We start from the raw sequence: 20,980 nt of genomic DNA, 5'->3' as shown, positions 1-20,980 counted from the left end.
GGACCTTATATAGACAGGTGTGTGCCTTTCCAAATCATGTCTGATCAATTGAATTTACCACAGGTGGACTCCAAGTTGTAGATACATCTCAAGGATGATCAATGGAAACAGGATGAACCTGAGCTCAATTTCGAGTCTCGTAGCAAAGGGTCTGAATACTTATGTAAATAAGGTATTCTCTCTCTCTCCCAAGATCAGAGACCCTGTTCCATGAGAGGTCCATGAGAGGCCCATGAGAGGTCCAAACCCTGCCTGCTGTCCACTGTGCCTGGCTGACCATAACACAGGTTAACTCTGATAATAAACCATCTAAAACTGAAGGCCCAGCACAAGCACCAGAACCCAGACTCAACCCCCCCTCAACCCCCCCAGCCCAGATGTCACACAGTGAGGAATAACTCCTGGCTTTATACATGATACATTCAGTACATGATGTTAGCATAACGTAATACCTTAACGTGATTTAAATAAACACAGAGACACAGAGAGAAAGATCATAAAACAACTAACGGATCTCAGATGCATAACGTTAGCCTGCAGAATGACAAACAGACCGTGGGATTTGAACCATGGCGGTACCCGCGTGAGATTGGGATGCTCCCAAGTACTGTGCGTGTAATGGTAAATACAAAGCATACTGTCTTGTGTGTGTGTTCAAACAGAAAGAAGGGTGTATAACTCATGTGAATTGCAGGACTTGATGGATATATGGCAGGATGTATATCTCAGCTGCTAGGCCATGGAAACCCATTTCATGAAGTTTCCTTCAGATGTGATGCTTGGCATTCAGGCCAAAGAGTTCAATCTTGGTTTCATCAGACCAGAGAATATATAAATATATATATATATATATATATATATATATATTGATGGATATATGGCAGGGCGTTATATACTGTATATTGATGGATTTATGGCAATGCGTTATATAGTTATATATATAGTGCTTTATATAGTTATATATATTGATGGATATATGACAGGGCGTTATATAGTTATATATTGTATATTGATGGATATATGGCAGGGCTTTATATAGTTATATATATTGATGGATATATGGCAGGGCGTTATATAGTTATATATATTGATGGATATATGGCAGGGCTTTATATAGTTATATATATTGATGGATATATGGCAGGGCGTTATATAATTATATATATTGATGGATATATGGCAGGGCTATATATAGTTATATATATTGATGGATATATGGCAGGGCTTTATATAGTTAAATATATTGATGGATATATGGCAGGGCTTTATATAGTTATATATATTGATGGATATATGGCAGGGCTTTATATAGTTAAATATATTGATGGATATATGGCAGGGCTTTATATAGTTATATATATTGATGGATATATGGCAGGGCTTTATATAGTTATATATATTGATGGATATATGGCAGGGCTTTATATAATTATATATATTGATGGATATATGGCAGGGCTTTATATAGTTATATATATTGATGGATATATGGCAGGGCTTTATATAGTTAAATATATTGATGGATATATGGCAGGGCTTTATATAGTTATATATATTGATGGATATATGGCAGGGCTTTATATAGTTATATATATTGATGGATATATGGCAGGGCGTTATATAGTTATATATATTGATGGATATATGGCAGGGCGTTATATAGTTATATATATTGATGGATATATGGCAGGGCTTTATATAGTTATATATATTGATGGATATATGGCAGGGCTTTATATAGTTATATATATTGATGGATATATGGCAGGGCTTTATATAGTTATATATATTGATGGATATATGGCAGGGCTTTATATAGTTATATGTATTGATGGATATATGGCAGGGCGTTATATAGTTATATATATTGATGGATATATGGCAGGGCGTTATATAGTTATATATATTGATGGATATATGGCAGGGCGTTATATAGTTATATATATTGATGGATATATGGCAGGGCTTTATATAGTTATATATATTGATGGATATATGGCAGGGCGTTATATAGTTATATATATTGATGGATATATGGCAGGGCTTTATATAGTTATATATATTGATGGATATATGGCAGTGCTTTATATAGTTATATATATTGATGGATATATGGCAGGGCGTTATATAGTTATATATATTGATGGATATATGGCAGGGCTTTATATAGTTATATATATTGATGGATATATGGCAGGGCGTTATGATGACTGCTAGCTTGCTAGCTAAGATTTTGAAAGTATGATGTTGACATGATCAGTCCAATCTAAGCTACTGTAGATATAAAGTGATTTGACGTCATTTTATCTGTGGCCAATGACCTTGAGCCTTCTTGGGTGGGCACTCCTAATGTAACTCTATGGCAGCACCCAAGGGGCTTGAATTTTCGAGCTTTACCCTTAGACTTGGCGTTGAAGTAGTGTCCCCATGAGTGACAGAACACTGAGCCAATCACGGCGCAACCAGAGAACATTACCAACACCTACGCTCTGTATTTTCCGCTTGGCTTGCCCCACCACCACAGAAAGCACTGAGCTAGGCTGAAACACCTGCATTTTTGGAGCTGCTTTACTCAAGAAAACAAAAAAGAGATCATGTATATAGAGTATGTGGTTTAATTAACTCAATTAAAATTATATATATTTTGTTTTACATTGTTTGCCAACTGATATGATACATACATCCCAAAATAACATGCAAAACAGGCAAGCCTAAAAAGGTTAAAAAAAGTGGGTCTCTGCCCCACCTGCCCTGAATAACGGGTCGCCACTGACCTCAGTTACCAGCGGAGCAGGGTATCAAACCGATAAGCACTGTGAAGTGTGAACACTGCACTGGAGTACCACAGAGAGTGAAGTAAGCTTGCAGGATCTTTACAGTGTAGAGCGGGCAGCTCTGTTAACGTGTCAACGACAGCCTACTCAAACTCTCCAAGCATCTGTCTCTCTGCTTCTCTCCGTTTCTCTCTTTCTCTACCTTACCCCCCCCCCCCCCCCCCCCCCCTCTCTCTCCCCAAGTAGGTTAAAGTATCTTTCCCCATCTTTCGATATTGTGTTGAAAAGGTAAAAAAGCATCAAATCAGTGCATATTTTTACCTCGTCTACTCGGGGATTGGATCCGAAGCTCTAACAACTAGGCTATCTGTTTCCCCAAATGGTTATATACAGAGCCACAAACGTTTGTCAAAAATATTTTGGGTATAATATTGATTGATCTATAAATAGTTTTGTTTTCTTCAAGTTTTATGTGTTTTTGTTGTTTTAAATGGTCGAACTGATAAACTACACAAAAAAATTATCTCAAAGACCACTCACTTTATATAATTTACCTTCACACAATATGCTCATAGCTTGCCTCAGAGCACACAGCAAACATATCCAAAGTTATCACACAGTAAACATAGCAAAGTTGTCACAGTTATCACACAGTAAACATAGCAAAGTTGTCACAGTTATCACACAGTAAACATAGCAAAGTTGTCACAGTAAACTTTTCAGCAAACTCACCAGACACTCTTTTGTTGATAGTGATTTCTGAAGATGTTATTCCGCTCCAAATGTACCGCAGACAGCCGACTGATACAGAGCGACAGAAACGGACTGCTGCAAGTGAGGTGAGATGTCTCCACATTGTGCCCCTTCCTCACGTTATAAACAAACTCCGCATGCTGGTCTAGGAAGGCCACTCCTCCAATGGTCTATTACGCTCCATGCTCCTGCGCTTCCCAGCCCCTCCCGCTCTCTCGCCAATCAAATATCTGCACATTTCAGACGCACACCGGGTGGGAACAAAGTGTTTGTGCAGGTGTATCTATTCCACCATGATACAGTATTGGTATGGTAATATAACAACGGGCATAGACAAGTAATTTGTTTTATTCAGCAAGTTATCCCACCCTTCCAGTTCCAAATGATGAAAAATACAAACATTCAAAATCATCGTTTTTTTATTATAAAAATACAGGTTATAGAAAAGTTGTTTTATTTTGCATATAGGTTGTAAGGTGCATGTATTAAAATTCAGATTCATATAAAACCATTTAATTGATTACAATTAGAAACACACAGGCAAAACCTCTCTTACTCTGAGCTTAGACCTCAGTGGATGATCCAAAACCATAGAAACAGATTGACTAGATTCTCCATAGAATTAAAATGATTCCGCTTCTCATTCTATGGTCTACAGTTCCATCTCTATGATCAAAACTGGAGGCCACAGAGGTACAGAGAAACATAACAAAATTCAGAATAAAATATTCCATTATCCAACTTCATATACTTTGGATATCATTGTTATAGTATAGCATATACTTTCAATTTAATTGTGTGATGGAAAAATCTGTGGTTGGAATGAACAGGCACTGGTTTTACATTGAGTTCCAACATGGCTAGCACCCTTTTGAGTAAAAAATGATAATAATTACAAATGTAAAAATGTCAGGATTGACTTTTGTCTATACACAATCAATACAATGGTAGTTACACATTTCTAGAATACTGTAGACATTCCTTACCTCGTTGATTATACGACAACAATAAGTAAAGTATATTGTAATGACTATGACTGTACAATATTCATTACATTACCATTACATTATCATGAGATGTTTCCTTTTATAATATAACACAGGCGGAAGGATATTTAGGAGTGAAAACCTTATTCTCGAGACCGTAAACAAAGTAGTCGTAGTCTTTTCCACTGTAGGAATAGAAGGCGTGAGTGATGGGAACCAACTCAATGGTTTGACGCTGTGAAGAAACAGAAACATTTGAGTAGATATTACTTCACATGATCAACAGAGCCTCCTCAATCCAGGGAGGCTCTGTTATATTTATGTCAGTGCTGGCCTCTAGTGGCCGTTAAAGGTAATCGCATTTTTTTTAAAGAAAGAAAGGCCGCAGTTGAACAGTAAAGAAACGGGCCTCTATGAGCCTCAGGTGGGGCATGGCAGGAGGGGAGAAGTCCGTTCAGGAGTATTACAACATGGACTCAGGCTGAGATACCCTTTTCACACTATCATCCTGACCCAAATCAAACTGGGTTGACTCCAGAAACTATGCTGGAAAAGTAACCAGGCTAGGTCAGTACGGCTTGGTCTGACTCGGCTTGGTTAGGTTCAGTATTGTGAAAAGCCCTAGAGAAGACTCACTGGCTGCAGGATGCGACTGACAGAGGAGAGGACCAAGGAAGTAAGAAAGAATGCAGTTGAGTAGTATTGGGACAGAACCCTTACAGGTGTAACTCATATTGCAGGATTCTATTGACAGAAGAGGAAGGAAAGGAAGGAAGGAAGGAAGGAAGGAAGCAGGAGTATTAGGAAAGGTCCCTAACAGGGCTGAAAGACTAGAACACCTGTTGTAGGATACGACTGACAGGGGAGACGGAGGGAGGGAGGATGTGATTCATGAGGATTGGACCAGGACAACAGCTATAGGCCCAGAGATAACTCACCTGTTGTTTGATGAGAATTGGACCAGGACACCAGCTATAGGCCCAGAGATAACTCACCTGCTGTTTGATGAGTATTGGACCAGGACACCAGCTATAGGCTCAGAGATAACTCACCTGTTGTAGGATGAGTATTGGACCAGGACACCAGCTATAGGCCCAGAGACAACTCACCTGTTGTAGGATGAGTATTGGACCAGGACACCAGCTATAGGCTCAGAGATAACTCACCTGTTGTTTGATGAGTATTGGACCAGGACACCAGCTATAGGCTCAGAGATAACTCACCTGTTGTAGGATGAGTATTGGACCAGGACACCAGCTATATGCTCAGAGATAACTCACCTGTTGTAGGATGAGTATTGGACCAGGACACCAGCTATAGGCCCAGAGATAACTCACCTGTTGTAGGATGAGTATTGGACCAGGACACCAGCTATAGGCCCAGAGATAACTCACCTGTTGTAGGATGAGTATTGGACACCAGCTATATGCTCAGAGATAACTCACCTGTTGTAGGATGAGTATTGGACCAGGACACCAGCTATAGGCCCAGAGACAACTCACCTGTTGTAGGATGAGTATTGGACCAGGACACCAGCTATAGGCCCAGAGATAACTCACCTGTTGTAGGATGAGTATTGGACCAGGACACCAGCTATAGGCCCAGAGACAACTCACCTGTTGTAGGATGAGTATTGGACCAGGACACCAGCTATAGGCCCAGAGATAACTCACCTGTTGTAGGATGAGTATTGGACCAGGACACCAGCTATAGGCCCAGAGATAACTCACCTGTTGTAGGATGAGTATTGGACCAGGACACCAGCTATAGGCCCAGAGATAACTCACCTGTTGTAGGATGAGTATTGGACCAGGACACCAGCTATAGGCCCAGAGATAACTCACCTGTTGTAGGATGAGTATTGGACCAGGACACCAGCTATAGGCCCAGAGATAACTCACCTGTTGTAGGATGAGTATTGGACCAGGACACCAGCTATAGGCCCAGAGATAACTCACCTGTTGTAGGATGAGTATTGGACCAGGACACCAGCTATAGGCCCAGAGATAACTCACCTGTTGTAGGATGAGTATTGGACGAGGACACCAGCTATAGGCTCAGAGATAACTCACCTGTTGTAGGATGAGTATTGGACCAGGACACCAGCTATAGGCCCAGAGATAACTCACCTGTTGTAGGATGAGTATTGGACCAGGACACCAGCTATAGGCCCAGAGATAACTCACCTGTTGTAGGATGAGTATTGGACCAGGACACCAGCTATAGGCCCAGAGATAACTCACCTGTTGTAGGATGAGTATTGGACGAGGACACCAGCTATAGGCTCAGAGATAACTCACCTGTTGTAGGATGAGTATTGGACCAGGACACCAGCTATAGGCCCAGAGATAACTCACCTGTTGTTTGATGGGTATTGGACCAGGACACCAGCTATAGGCCCAGAGATAACTCACCTGTTGTAGGATGCGACAGGGAACTTGCTGTGGTGAGAACTTGCTGTGGTGTTCCTGAGACGCCTTCCTGGAGGCATCACAGATCTCCTGGTCAGGGAAACCCACGATGGGGTACACCTGGTGGGAATGGGCCCGGTAAGGTTAGAGTATTACATTTACATTTTAGTCATTTAGCAGACGCTCTTATCCAGAGCGACTTACAGTAGAGTGCATAGATTTTATTACATTTTTTACATACTGAGACAAGGATATCCCTACCGGCCAAACCCTCCCTAACCCGGACGACGCTATGCCAATTGTGCGTCGCCCCACGGACCTCCCGGTTGCGGCCGGCTGCGACAGAGCCTGGGCGCGAACCCAGCCCAGCCTGGGCGCGAACCCAGAGACTCTGGTGGCGCAGCTAGCACTGCGATGCAGTGCCCTAGACCACTGCGCCACCCGGGAGGAGTATGATAACATAACACCACAGTGACAGACATGTAGCCTGATAGGAGTTCTAGCCAACCTCTCTCTCTATCATGGTCACATACAGATCTGGGATCAGGTTAACACATTTTTACAGCACCCTACTCGGGAAAATAAAATAGATCTTTACCAGGATACTTTCATCAATGAAGAACGCGTCCCCAGACACCTTCTCAAACTTCTTAAGAGGGAACTCAGGTAGCCGGTCCGGTACGAACTCAAACACGTGGTTCTTCCTGCAGGATAAAGGAGCAACAGAATGCTTCTGTTTCAGTGTTTCCCCTATATTAATTTACCAGCTGCCATGATGTAATATGATGGAATCATTTGTTTCTATATTTTTTCCTGAGACGCTGGATAGTAGTTGGCTCAATGACTGGAAGTCTATGGGAATAGCTAGCATGTAATTGCGCTAATCCATTGCCGCCACTGCTGAAATAAATCCTAGGGGAATCACTGCTTCTGTTGACTTAAGAGGTTACGCAATATTACAGGTTACACAAATACTGTTCAGCAGGACAATAACATGAACTGTTTGTTCAGCTTGTAATATGACTCTTCTGTTCAGTTCAGCAGGACAACAGCAGGACAATAACATGAACTGTTTGTTCAGCTTGTAATATGACTCTTCTGTTCAGGCCAGCAGGACAACAGCAGGATAATAACATGAACTGTTTGTTCAGCTTGTAATATGACTCTTCTGTTCAGTTCAGCAGGACAATAACATGAACTGTTTGTTCAGCTTGTATTACGACTCTTCTGTTCTGTACACAGAAAGTGAGTCTAGTCTTGGACTTGCCTAAAGCGACCTATTGACAAGACTGTCATAACTAAAGTAATTGTATTGTAAACTGGAGACGATGATTAGTTGATTACTGGAGTCAGGCGTGTATCAGCTGGGGTAATAGTGTGTCACCAATCAAGCCCCTGAACACTGGAGTTTCCCAACCCTGCTTTTAAACAGCTCAGTCCAGTCCAGTCCAGTCCAGTTCAGTCCAGTCCAGTCCAGTCCAGTCCAGTCCAGTCCAGTTCAGTCCAGTCCAGTCCAGTCCAGTCTAGTCTAGTCTAGTCCAGAACCAGGTGGCAGTGAGCTGAATGTAGTGGATCTCCAGATAGATCTGGGCGTCGTTTCACAGAACCTTTGTGGTGTTAAGATCATCGTAATACCCTGACTACACCAATTCGCGTCGCGTGCGCGAGCGTTGCAAAATAAATTTAGAAATATATATTATTCAATTATTGCACCCACACTGCTCGCGTGCGCAAACGAGTGTCTGCGTTTCCAAGGGCTAAAATAGAAGCCTGGAAGGAGGAGAGATGACTAGAAACGATACGGTTGACCGTTTTATGTGTGGATTAATTGTCGGAGTAGAGGACCTTGTGGATTTCAGGTTAAATAACAACTCAATGTTTATATCCCAGGACAAATTAGCTAGCAACAGCAAGCTAGCTAGATAGGACAAATTAGCTAGCAAATACAAGCTAGCTAGCTAAATTGCCATAAATGTTTAATGCTTTTCGACCTGTCCCCAAATTAATGTAATTGGTTCAGAGTTTGTTTTGATATTTTAACCTGCGTGTTGTGATCGCGTTTGGTGTGGGGGGACAAAATAAATGTATGCATGATGGTGCGCCATCCTGCGCCATCGTGCATTAATGTATTTTGTTTTTAAAGGACCGACGCATTGTTAAAAACACTTGTAGGCTTAGGTTCCATTGGGGAAACCGGGCCCAGTTCAGTACCATGTGATGGTGAGCTGAATGAAGTGCATCAGGTTTCTGTTGCCCTGGCAGGTGGGGCAGGTCTTGTGTCCGTGTCCATGGCAGAACGTGCATCTAGAGGAGAGACATTAATAAAACAATTAGCCAACCAATCAACCAATCAACAGAAAGTACATCTGGAGGAGAAAACTGGAACAAAGGAGAGTTTTAAATCATCAAAACTCAAGTAGATATAATCAAACAATCACTAAATAAATCCCTTAATCATTATTGATACAATACAAGTTACATCTCATATACTGGTGCTGACCTTTAACTTAACATTAAATAAAATAACATTACATTTCCAGCTAATGCCTCGTTGCGGGGAAGACATTATCTTAACTAGTTTTTGATATCATGAACAGAGAGATTGTGAATATAGCATAGTGATAAGGAAGCTCTTCTCTGTCCTGGCACTGCAATGGTGGAACTAGCACAGACTACACAGAGCTACTCTATTGAAGAGAAATGTACTTCATATGAATGTGATATGTGGCTGTTTCACCTAGCTATCTCCAAGATGAATACACTAACTGTACGTCGCTCGGGATAAGAGCTTCTTGCTCAATGTAAAATATACTGTAAATGTAGGTGTCCTGCACCTCTTCCTTCCCCTCCCCTGGCAGCTGGAACATCTGTTGTTGCCGGCCCTGTTGTTACGTCCATGTCCTGTTGTCCTGCGCCCATGTCCGTGGCAGAACGGACATCGCCTCTGAAACAGGGGACAGTCTATTAATACCTCTGAAACAGGGCCAAGGGGTTTCCCTGACAACGTGTCCAGACCAAAAACAACTCTGCACCCTGGCAGGTATAACCTACGGGGTGATTCTCGGACATTGAGAGAATCTGCATTGAGGCTTTTTAGTCGGGATAGGCTTTAATTTATGTACGGAAAACCACCCCTATAACTTGCTGGTCAGGTCGCGTTGCTCAGGGGAAAACATCCTGGGTCTCCTTGACTAAAATGTCTGAAGAGAAGCGAGAGAGAAAATAAGGAGGGAGGAGTTGCTACTTACATTTCCCCTCCCTGCACAGTGTGTGCAGCGCGTCCTACCACAGCCATGGCACCGGTGACACGTCTGAAACAACCACAGCAGTAGTGAGGAGCGGAACACACACACACACACACACACACACACACACACACACACACACACACACACACACACACACACACACACACACACACACACACACACACACACACACCACACACACACGTGTCACACAACCTTTACAACATAATTTTGGACTTGGAGAAATGGATAAATTACTAAAAAGCAGAGTTGATGTATATTTTACTAAAAAGCAGAGTTGATGTCATTACTAAAAAGCAGTTCATGTCATTACTGAAAAGCAGAGTTGATGTCATTACTAAAAAGCAGAGTTGATGTGTAGGACGCAGGACTCTTTCCTTTCAGGAGGTAATAACGTAGACATACCTTTACAAAGGAGGAGTGAGGGACACGCACTTTCAGGATCACATCGATGTATCTCTGTGGCTGTTGCACCGGGACGTCCCACGGAGGGGGGCTCATCCCGTACTGAGGTCCATCTACCACCTGGCCTGGGAGATCGGAGGAAGAAACGCCATGGGATACCTCGCCTAGGTGCACATCTGCTCTAGTTAAAGCAACTCTGTTGTCATGAGTTGTTGTGCCATACAATAGATGCCAAACACGTACTGTATGGGTACAAACTGGAACTTCTCAGATACGTGTGTATTTTGTAACTGACAGCAAATATGTCCGTTTGTGACAAAACACCTTGTCTAGTTATTTGAAACAGACAAAAAGCTGTCCTGAGACAGTATGAAATTACCAGTAAATGGCTCCATCTCCCAGGCACTGGATCTGGACTCAGTATATGTCTCCAAACGATACTGCCAACAAGAGGTATCATTAGAGATACTGCCAACTAGAGGTTTCATTAGAGATACTACCAACTAGAGGTATCATAAGAGATACTACCAACTAGAGGTTTCATAAGAGATACTACCAACTAGAGGTTTCATAAGAGATATTACCAACAAGAGGATTCATAAGAGACACTACCTACAAGAGGTTTCATAAGAGACACTACCAACTAGAGGTTTCATAAGAGACACTACCAACAAGAGGTGTCATAAGAGACAATACCAACAAGAGGTTTCATAAGAGACACTACCAACTAGAGGTATCATAAGAGATACTACCTACAAGAGGTTTCATAAGAGACACTACAAACAAGTGGTTTCATAAGAGACACTACCAACTAGAGGTTTCATTAGAGATACTACCAAAAAGAGGTTTCATAAGAGATACTACCAACTAGAGGTTTCATAAGAGATACTACCTACAAGAGGTATCATTAGAGATACTACCAACTAGAGGTTTCATTAGAGATACTACCAACTAGAGGTTTCATAAGATACCAACTAGAGGTTTCATAAGATACCAACTAGAGGTTTCATAAGAGATACTACCAACTAGAGGTATCATAAGAGATACTACCAACTAGAGTTTTCATAAGAGATACTACCAACAAGAGTTTTCATAAGAGACGCTACAAACAAGAGGTATCATAAGAGACACTACAAACAAGAGGTTTCATAAGAGATACCAACTAGAGGTTTCATAAGAGACACTACCAACAAGAGGTTTCATAAGAGACACTACAAACAAGAGGTTTCATAAGAGACACTACAAACAAGAGGTTTCATAAGAGATACTACCTACAAGAGGTTTCATAAGAGACACTACCAACTAGAGGTTTCATAAGAGACACTACAAACAAGAGGTTTCATAAGAGACACTACAAACAAGAGGTTTCATAAGAGACAATACCAACTAGAGGTTTCATAAGAGATACTACCAACTAGAGGTTTCATAAGATATACTACCAACTAGAGGTTTCATAAGAGACACTACCAACTAGAGGTTTCATAAGAGATACTACCAACTAGAGGTTTCATAAGAAATACTACCAACAAGAGGTTTCATAAGAGATACCAACTAGAGGTTTCATTAGAGATACTACCAACTAGAGGTTTCATAAGAGATACTACCAACTAGAGGTTTCATAAGAGATACTACCAACTAGAGGTTTCATAAGATACCAACTAGAGGTATCATAAGAGATACTACCAACTAGAGGTTTCATAAGAGATACTACAAACAAGAGGTTTCATAAGAGATACCAACTAGAGGTTTCATAAGAGATACTACCAACAAGAGGTTTCATAAGAGACACTACAAACAATAGGTATCATAAGAGACACTACAAACAAGAGGTTTCATAAGAGATACTACCTACAAGAGGTTTCATAAGAGATACTACCAACTAGAGGTTTCATAAGAGACACTACCAACAAGAGGTTTCATAAGAGATATTACCAACAAGAGGTTTCATAAGAGACAATACTAACTAGAGGTTTCATAAGAGATACTACCAACTAGAGGTTTCATAAGAGACACTACCAACTAGAGGTTTCATTAGAGATACTACCAACAAGAGGTTTCATAAGAGATACCAACTAGAGGTTTCATAAGAGATACTACCAACAAGAGGTTTCATAAGAGATACTACCTACAAGAGGTTTCATAAGAGATACTACCAACTAGAGGTTTCATAAGAGACACTACCAACAAGAGGTTTCATAAGAGATATTACCAACAAGAGGTTTCATAAGAGACAATACTAACTAGAGGTTTCATAAGAGATACTACCAACTAGAGGTTTCATAAGAGACACTACCAACTAGAGGTTTCATTAGAGATACTACCAACTAGAGGTTTCATAAGAGATACTACCAACTAGAGGTTTCATAAGAGACACTACCAACTAGAGGTTTCATAAGAGATACTACCAACTAGAGGTTTCATAAGAGACACTACCAACTAGAGGTTTCATAAGAGATACTGCCAACAATAGGTTTCATAAGAGATACTGCCAACAATAGGTTTCATAAGAGATACTTCCAACTAGAGGTTTCATAAGAGATACTGCCAACTAGAGGTTTCATAAGAGATACTGCCAACAAGAGGTTTCATAAGAGATACTGCCAACTAGAGGTTTCATAAGAGATACTACCAACTAGAGGTTTCATAAGAGATACTACCAACAAGAGGTTTCATTAGAGATACTACCAACTAGAGGTTTCATTAGAGATACTGCCAACAATAGGTTTCATAAGAGATACTACCAAGAGGTTTCATTAGAGATACTACCAACTAGAGGTTTCATAAGAGATATTACCAACTAGAGGTTTCATAAGAGATACTACCAACAAGAGGTTTCATTAGAGATAATACCTACAAGAGGTTTCATAAGTGATACTACCAACTAGAGGTTTCATAAGAGACACTACAAACAAGAGGTTTCATAAGAGATACTACCTACAAGAGGTATCATTAGAGATACTACCAACTAGAGGTTTCATTAGAGATACTACCTACAAGAGGTATCATTAGAGATACTACCAACTAGAGGTTTCATTAGAGATACTACCAACTAGAGGTTTCATAAGATACCAACTAGAGGTTTCATAAGATACCAACTAGAGGTTTCATAAGAGATACTACCAACTAGAGGTATCATAAGAGATACTACCAACTAGAGTTTTCATAAGAGATACTACCAACAAGAGTTTTCATAAGAGACGCTACAAACAAGAGGTATCATAAGAGACACTACAAACAAGAGGTTTCATAAGAGATACCAACTAGAGGTTTCATAAGAGACACTACCAACAAGAGGTTTCATAAGAGACACTACAAACAAGATGTTTCATAAGAGACACTACAAACAAGAGGTTTCATAAGAGATACTACCTACAAGAGGTTTCATAAGAGATACCAACTAGAGGTTTCATAAGATACCAACTAGAGGTATCATAAGAGATACTACCAACTAGAGGTTTCATAAGAGATACTACAAACAAGAGGTTTCATAAGAGATACCAACTAGAGGTTTCATAAGAGACACTACCAACTAGAGGTTTCATAAGAGATACTACCAACAAGAGGTTTCATAAGAGACACTACAAACAAGAGGTATCATAAGAGACACTACAAACAAGAGGTTTCATAAGAGATACTACCTACAAGAGTTTTCATAAGAGATACTACCAACTAGAGGTTTCATAAGAGACACTACCAACAAGAGGTTTCATAAGAGATATTACCAACAAGAGGTTTCATAAGAGACACTACAAACAAGAGGTTTCATAAGAGACACTACAAACAAGAGGTTTCATAAGAGATACTACCAACTAGAGGTTTCATAAGAGACACTACAAACAAGAGGTTTCATAAGAGACACTACAAACAAGAGGTTTCATAAGAGACACTACCAACAAGAGGTTTCATAAGAGATATTACCAACAAGAGGTTTCATAAGAGACACTACAAACAAGAGGTTTCATAAGAGACACTACAAACAAGAGGTTTCATAAGAGATACTACCAACTAGAGGTTTCATAAGAGACACTACAAACAAGAGGTTTCATAAGAGACACTACCAACTAGAGGTTTCATAAGAGATACTACCAACTAGAGGTTTCATAAGAGATACTACCAACTAGAGGTTTCATAAGAGACACTACCAACTAGAGGTTTCATTAGAGATACTACCAACTAGAGGTTTCATAAGAGATACTACCAACTAGAGGTTTCATAAGAGACACTACCAACTAGAGGTTTCATAAGAGATACTACCAACTAGAGGTTTCATAAGAGACACTACCAACTAGAGGTTTCATAAGAGATACTGCCAACAATAGGTTTCATAAGAGATAATGCCAACAATAGGTTTCATAAGAGATACTTCCAACTAGAGGTTTCATAAGAGATACTGCCAACTAGAGGTTTCATAGGAGATACTGCCAACAAGAGGTTTCATAAGAGATACTGCCAACTAGAGGTTTCATAAGAGATACTACCAACTAGAGGTTTCATAAGAGATACTACCAACAAAAGGTTTCATTAGAGATACTACCAACTAGAGGTTTCATTAGAGACACTACCAACTAGAGGTTTCATTAGAGATACTGCCAACTAGAGGTTTCATTAGAGATACTGACAACTAGAGGTTTCATTAGAGACAGTACCAACTAGAGGTTTCATTAGAGACACTACCAACTAGAGGTTTCATTAGAGATACTGCCAACTAGAGGTTTCATTAGAGACAGTACCAACTAGAGGTTTCATTAGAGACAGTACCAACAAGAGGTTTCATTAGAGATACTGCCAACTAGAGGTTTCATTAGAGACAGTACCAACTAGAGGTTTCATAAGAGATACTACCAACTAGAGGTTTCATTAGAGATACTGCCAACAAGAGGTATCATTAGAGATACTGCCAACTAGAGGTATCATTAGAGACACTACCAAGAAGAGGTTTCATTAGAGACACTACCAACTAGAGGTTTCATTAGAGACACTACCAACTAGAGGTTTCATAAGAGATACTACCAACTAGAGGTTTCATTAGAGATACTGCCAACAAGAGGTATCATTAGAGATACTGCCAACTAGAGGTATCATTAGAGACACTACCAACAAGACGTATCATAAGAGAAAAATACATTATCAGATACGTCATCAGATCGCCCAACAGAACATTTTACTGTCTACACTCGGTTTGTTGTTTATAAAAAAACATTTAATTGTAATCAGAAATAAAGTTTTGTTGCTAAGGATTCCATGACGCGGTTAGCCTTTACGGCTGAGACTGCAAGTTTGTGTTCAATTTTTTTGCGTGGATTCCGCGAGTGCTACCTGGCTGTACTACAGACACCTGTCGTCGTCATGGGAAAGACTCATTGTTATCTTTTCGTAAAACAACTGGTTGCAGTAAAGAGCCAACCTGGATACTAAGGAGATCCTGAGGGAAATTGACGAGTACCAACAGCTTTACGCTATGGAGTAACATACTCCGTCATGGAAAGATCCGACTACCTCACAAAATAACTTTAACCCGAGAGAAAAGAAAAAAAAGATTCATCTACAGACACCGACGATTTACTTACGGTTGAAGTAGAGGCTAGTGCTCTGGCTGGAATCCAGCAACACTGGAAAAGTTGTGTGAGGAGGTAGCAGGGCTGAGGGGGAGTTTGGAGTTCAGCCAGAGTTAAATTCTGATGCTCCAAAGAGAAAACAAGGCACTCACAGCCAAGGTCAAATCCACGATTCCAACATGGATTGTCTACTCAGGGAAAACAGTGTGATGAAGGAGACGCTACTAGACATACAAAGTCATAGCAAGTCGAAAATCATTTTTTTTTGGACGCATCCAATAATCCAGATAATCAGAGAATTCCAATAATCAGAGAATTCATGCAAACCGCCTTGAAACTTCCTATAGAGACTGTAGACTAGGTGGCTTTCCACCGAGTACACAGACTTGGAGCAACAAGACCAAGGGTCCCAGACCGATCATGGCAAAGTTTGAACACTACCAACAAAAGGAGCTGATCAACAGCAGGGGAAGGGAGCTTAAAGGGTCCAAATTCAGTCTCAATGACCAATTTCCAAGGGAGATAAACGAACGTCGTAAGAGACTGTGTCCGGTACAAAGGCAACAAAGGGAGAAGGGCAAGCGTGCCTTTCTCATTGTGGACAAACTCTTTATAGATGGACAGCTATTCCGAGACAGCTCCATAACACCGTGGCTGTGCTAAATTCTACAGGGACTTCAGGTTACGAAAAAAAGAAAGTATGGGAACTGTAAAAATATCTGAACATTATGAAGTGGTTATTTATTATTTAACTAGGCAAGTCAGTTAAGAACAAATTCTTATTTTCAATGACAGTCTAGGAACAGTGGGTTAACCTTTTGTCAATAGGGGGAGCAGTTAGCATTTATTTTTTCTGGGTGTCGCCAAATTAAACTGCCTCGTGCTCAATTCTTGCTCGTACAATATGCATATTATAAATTCTATTGGATAGAAAACACTCTCTAGTTTCATAAAACGTTGGAATTATGTCTGTGGGTGACCCAGAACTCTTTCTACAGCGAAATCCATGACAGATAGTGCGAAGGTCTGAGAGCGAAGCTCTGGTTTCAGATCAGTTTTTAAGGTCTGTGTGTATCCTATGGAACGACATGAACTGCACCCGCCTTCCCCTGGATGTCAGTAACCAATGAGAAGTGGAATGGGCTTTCTGCGTAGCTCTCAGAGGTTATAAAAGGCCAAGGAGTGAGGGTAGCCCCCCTTTCGACTCTGGCCATTACGCAGAAGAGGACCTCGGGATGCCATTTTCAAAGGCTCGGTTATCAACGTGAAATGTATCCGTCTGTAATTTAATTCGATATAGGAGTTAGAAACATCATAACGTAGTTAATTTAAACCGTTTTATAGCAATTTATATCCGTTTAGTGCGATTTTGAGGAATTTCTATGTGATGCTCTTTGAAGCTTTGGGCACGTTTCGGGGTCCCGGTCGAACGTTAGTGGGCATTTCGACGGACAGAGGACATCTTTCGACCAAAAGAAGATTAGACCCAAGAAAGGATACATTGCCCAAGAATCTGATGGAAAATCACCTCATAGTAAGAAATATTTAATATGATAAATCGTTGTTCTGTCGAAATATTTTAAACGCATATTCCGCCATTTTGTTTGCTATAGCTTCGCTTGGCGAACCCTGTATTGCACAGTAAGGATAATTTTAGAAATGTAAATCAGCGATTGCATTAAGAACTAATTTGTCTTTCGATTCCTGTCAACCCTGTATTTTTTAGTCAAGTATATGATTAGCTTTCGATTAAACTAGATCACTATGAAAGATGGCGTCCGACATGTTGAGGCTTGATTTGCTACTATTTTCATTGTATAACCACGGTTTTTTATGGCTAAATATGCACATTTTCGAACAAACAATATATGTATGTTGTAATATGATGTTACAGGAGTGTCATCGGAAGAATTCTGAAAAGGTTAGTGAAAAAATTTATATCTTTTGGCGATGATAACGATATCGCTCCCTTTGGCTTGAATTCATGCTGGGGTGACGTTTGCACATGTGGTATGCTAACTTATCGATTTATTGTGTTTTCGCTGTAAAACGCTTAGAAAATCTGAAATATTGTCTGAAATCACAAGATCTGTGTCTTTCCATTGCTATGCTTTGTCTATTTTTATGAAATGTTTTATGATGAGTAAATTGGTCATACACGTTGCTCTCTGTAGTAATTCTAGTCGCTTTGGTGAGATTTGTGATGGTGGCTGCAATGGCAAACTATGATTTATACCTGAAATATGCACATTTTTCTAACAAAACCTATCCTATACCATAAATATGTTATCAGACTGTCATCTGATGAGTTTTTTTCTTGGTTAGTGGCTATCAATATCTTAGTTTAGCCGAATTGGTGATAGCTACTGGTGTTGAGAAAAAATGGTGGACAAAGAAAAAGGGTGTCTTTTGCTAACATGGTTAGCTAATAGATTTACATATTTTGTCTTCCCTGTAAAACATTTTAAAAATCTGAAATGGTGACTTTATTCACAAGATCTGTATCTTTCATTTGGTGTCTTGGACTTGTGATTTAATGATATTTAGATGCTACTATTTAAATGTGACGCTATGCTAGTGATGCTAATCAGTGTGGGGGGGTGGGGGGTGATCCCGGATCCGGGTTTCTGAGGCAGTAAAAGTTAACTGCCTTGTTCAGGGGCAGAACGACAGATTTTTACCTTGTCAGCTCGGGGATTCAATCTTGCAACCTTTCAATTACTAGTCCAACGCTCTAACCACTAGGCTACCTGCTGGTTACTGGCCCAACGCTCTAACCACTAGGCTACCTGCTGGTTACTGGCTCAACGCTCTAACCACTAGGCTACCTGCTGGTTACTGGCTCAACGCTCTAACCACTAGGCTACCTGCTGGTTACTGGCTCAACGCTCTAACCACTAGGCTACCTGCTGGTTACTGGCCCAACGCTCTAACCACTAGGCTACCTGCTGGTTACTAGTCCAACGCTCTAACCACTAGGCTACCTGCTGGTTCCTGGCCCAACGCTCTAACCACTAGGCTACCTGCTGGTTACTGGCCCAACGCTCTAACCACTAGGCTACCTGCTGGTTACTGGCTCAACGCTCTAACCACTAGGCTACCTGCTGGTTACTGGCCCAACTCTCTAACCACTAGGCTACCTGCTGGTTACTGGCTCAACGCTCTAACCACTAGGCTACCTGCTGGTTACTGGTCCAACGCTCTAACCACTAGGCTACCTGCTGGTTACTGGCTCAACGCTCTAACCACTAGGCTACCTGCTGGTTACTAGTCCAACGCTCTAACCACTAGGCTACCTGCTGGTTACTAACCCAACGCTCTAACCACTAGGCTACCTGCTGGTTACTAACCCAACGCTCTAACCATTAGGCTACCTGCTGGTTACTAACCCAACGCTCTAACCACTAGGCTACCTGCTGGTTACTAACCCAACGCTCTAACCACTAGACTACCTGCTGGTTACTAACCCAACGCTCTAACCACTAGGCTACCTGCTGGTTACTAACCCAACGCTCTAACCACTAGGCTACCTGCTGGTTACTAACCCAACGCTCTAACCACTAGGCTACCTGCTGGTTACTAACCCAACGCTCTAACCACTAGACTACCTGCTGGTTACTAACCCAACGCTCTAACCACTAGGCTACCTGCTGGTTACTAACCCAACGCTCTAACCACTAGGCTACCTGCTGGTTACTAACCCAACGCTCTAACCACTAGGCTACCTGCTGGTTACTAACCCAACGCTCTAACCACTAGGCTACCTGAACACACACGTACTCAACTACATGCTTGCTTACACATACGGACTTAAACATACACCTGATCTCGCTCTCTTCTCTCACTCTATTGTTGAGAACTGTTTTATAATTTAATATGTTTACTATTTGTCTATCTTTTTTATGTATTTGTCTACAAGTTTATACAGTTGAAGTCGGAAGTTTACATACACTTAGGTTGAAGTCATTAAAACTCGTTTTTCAACCACTCCACAAATTTCTTGTTAACGAACTATAGTTTTGGCAAGTCGGTTAGGACATCTACTTTGTGCATGACACAAGTCATTTTCCCAACAATTATTTACAGACAGATTATTTCACCTATAATTCACTGTATCACAATTCCAGTGGGTCAGAAGTTTACATACAATAAGTTGACTGTGCATTTAAACAGCTTGGAAAATTCCCGAAAATTATGTCATGGCTTTAGAAGCTTCTGATAGGCTAATTGACATCAGTTGAGTCAATTGGAGGTGTACCTGTGGATGTATTTCAAGGCCTACCTTCAAAATCAGTGCCTCTTTGCTTGACATCATGGGAAAATCAAAAGAAATCAGCCAAGATCTCAGAAAAAAATTGTAGACATCCACAAGTCTGGTTCATCCTTGTGAGAAATTTCCAAATGCCTGAAGGTACCACGTTCATCTGTACAAACAATGGTACGCAAGCATAAACACCATGGGACCACGCAGCCGCCATACCGCTCAGGAAGGAGACGCGTTCTGTCTCCTAGAGATTAACGTACTTTGGTGCAAAAAGTGCAAATCAATCCCAGAACAACAGCAAAGGACCTTGTAAAGATGCTGGAGGAAACAGGTTCAACAGTATCTACATCCACAGTAAAATGAGTTCTATATTGACATAACCTGAAAGTCCGCTCGGCAAGGAAGAAGCCACGGCTCCAAAACTGCCATAAAAATGCCAGACTACGGTTTGCAACTGTACATGGAGACAAAGATCGTACTTTTTGGAGAAATGTCCTCTGGTCTGATGAGACAAAAATAAAACAGTTTGGCCATAATGACCATCGTTATGTTTGGAGGAAAAG

General features: G+C 40.8%; 2 protein-coding genes across 3 annotated transcripts in view; both read right to left on the bottom strand.

Moving 5' to 3' along the window:
- LOC120036309 (semaphorin-3D-like) overlaps positions 1-3,653 on the bottom strand; it is a 158,221-nt gene extending 154,568 nt beyond the window's left edge. For both annotated transcript variants that reach the window (XM_038982781.1, XM_038982782.1), the window contains exon 1: positions 3,507-3,653. The gene's annotated coding sequence lies outside the window, so the exon portion shown is untranslated. The remainder of the gene's footprint in view (positions 1-3,506) is intronic.
- A 260-nt stretch (positions 3,654-3,913) lies between these two features.
- ssuh2.1 (ssu-2 homolog, tandem duplicate 1) overlaps positions 3,914-20,980 on the bottom strand; it is a 54,330-nt gene continuing 37,263 nt past the window's right edge. The window contains exons 5-12 of the mRNA XM_038982791.1: positions 10,978-11,038; positions 10,599-10,723; positions 10,173-10,235; positions 9,759-9,868; positions 9,136-9,228; positions 7,523-7,628; positions 6,928-7,044; positions 3,914-4,748 (exon numbers count right to left, since the gene is read on the bottom strand). Coding sequence (XP_038838719.1) covers positions 4,614-4,748; positions 6,928-7,044; positions 7,523-7,628; positions 9,136-9,228; positions 9,759-9,868; positions 10,173-10,235; positions 10,599-10,723; positions 10,978-11,038 — 810 coding nt within the window. The 3' untranslated portion in view covers positions 3,914-4,613. The remainder of the gene's footprint in view (positions 4,749-6,927; positions 7,045-7,522; positions 7,629-9,135; positions 9,229-9,758; positions 9,869-10,172; positions 10,236-10,598; positions 10,724-10,977; positions 11,039-20,980) is intronic.

The sequence above is a fragment of the Salvelinus namaycush genome, unplaced genomic scaffold (assembly GCF_016432855.1).
Source record: "Salvelinus namaycush isolate Seneca unplaced genomic scaffold, SaNama_1.0 Scaffold13, whole genome shotgun sequence".
NCBI lineage: Eukaryota > Metazoa > Chordata > Actinopteri > Salmoniformes > Salmonidae > Salvelinus > Salvelinus namaycush.
The sequence above is the reverse complement of the archived record's forward strand: the minus strand, read 5'-3'. Positions and strand labels throughout refer to the sequence as shown.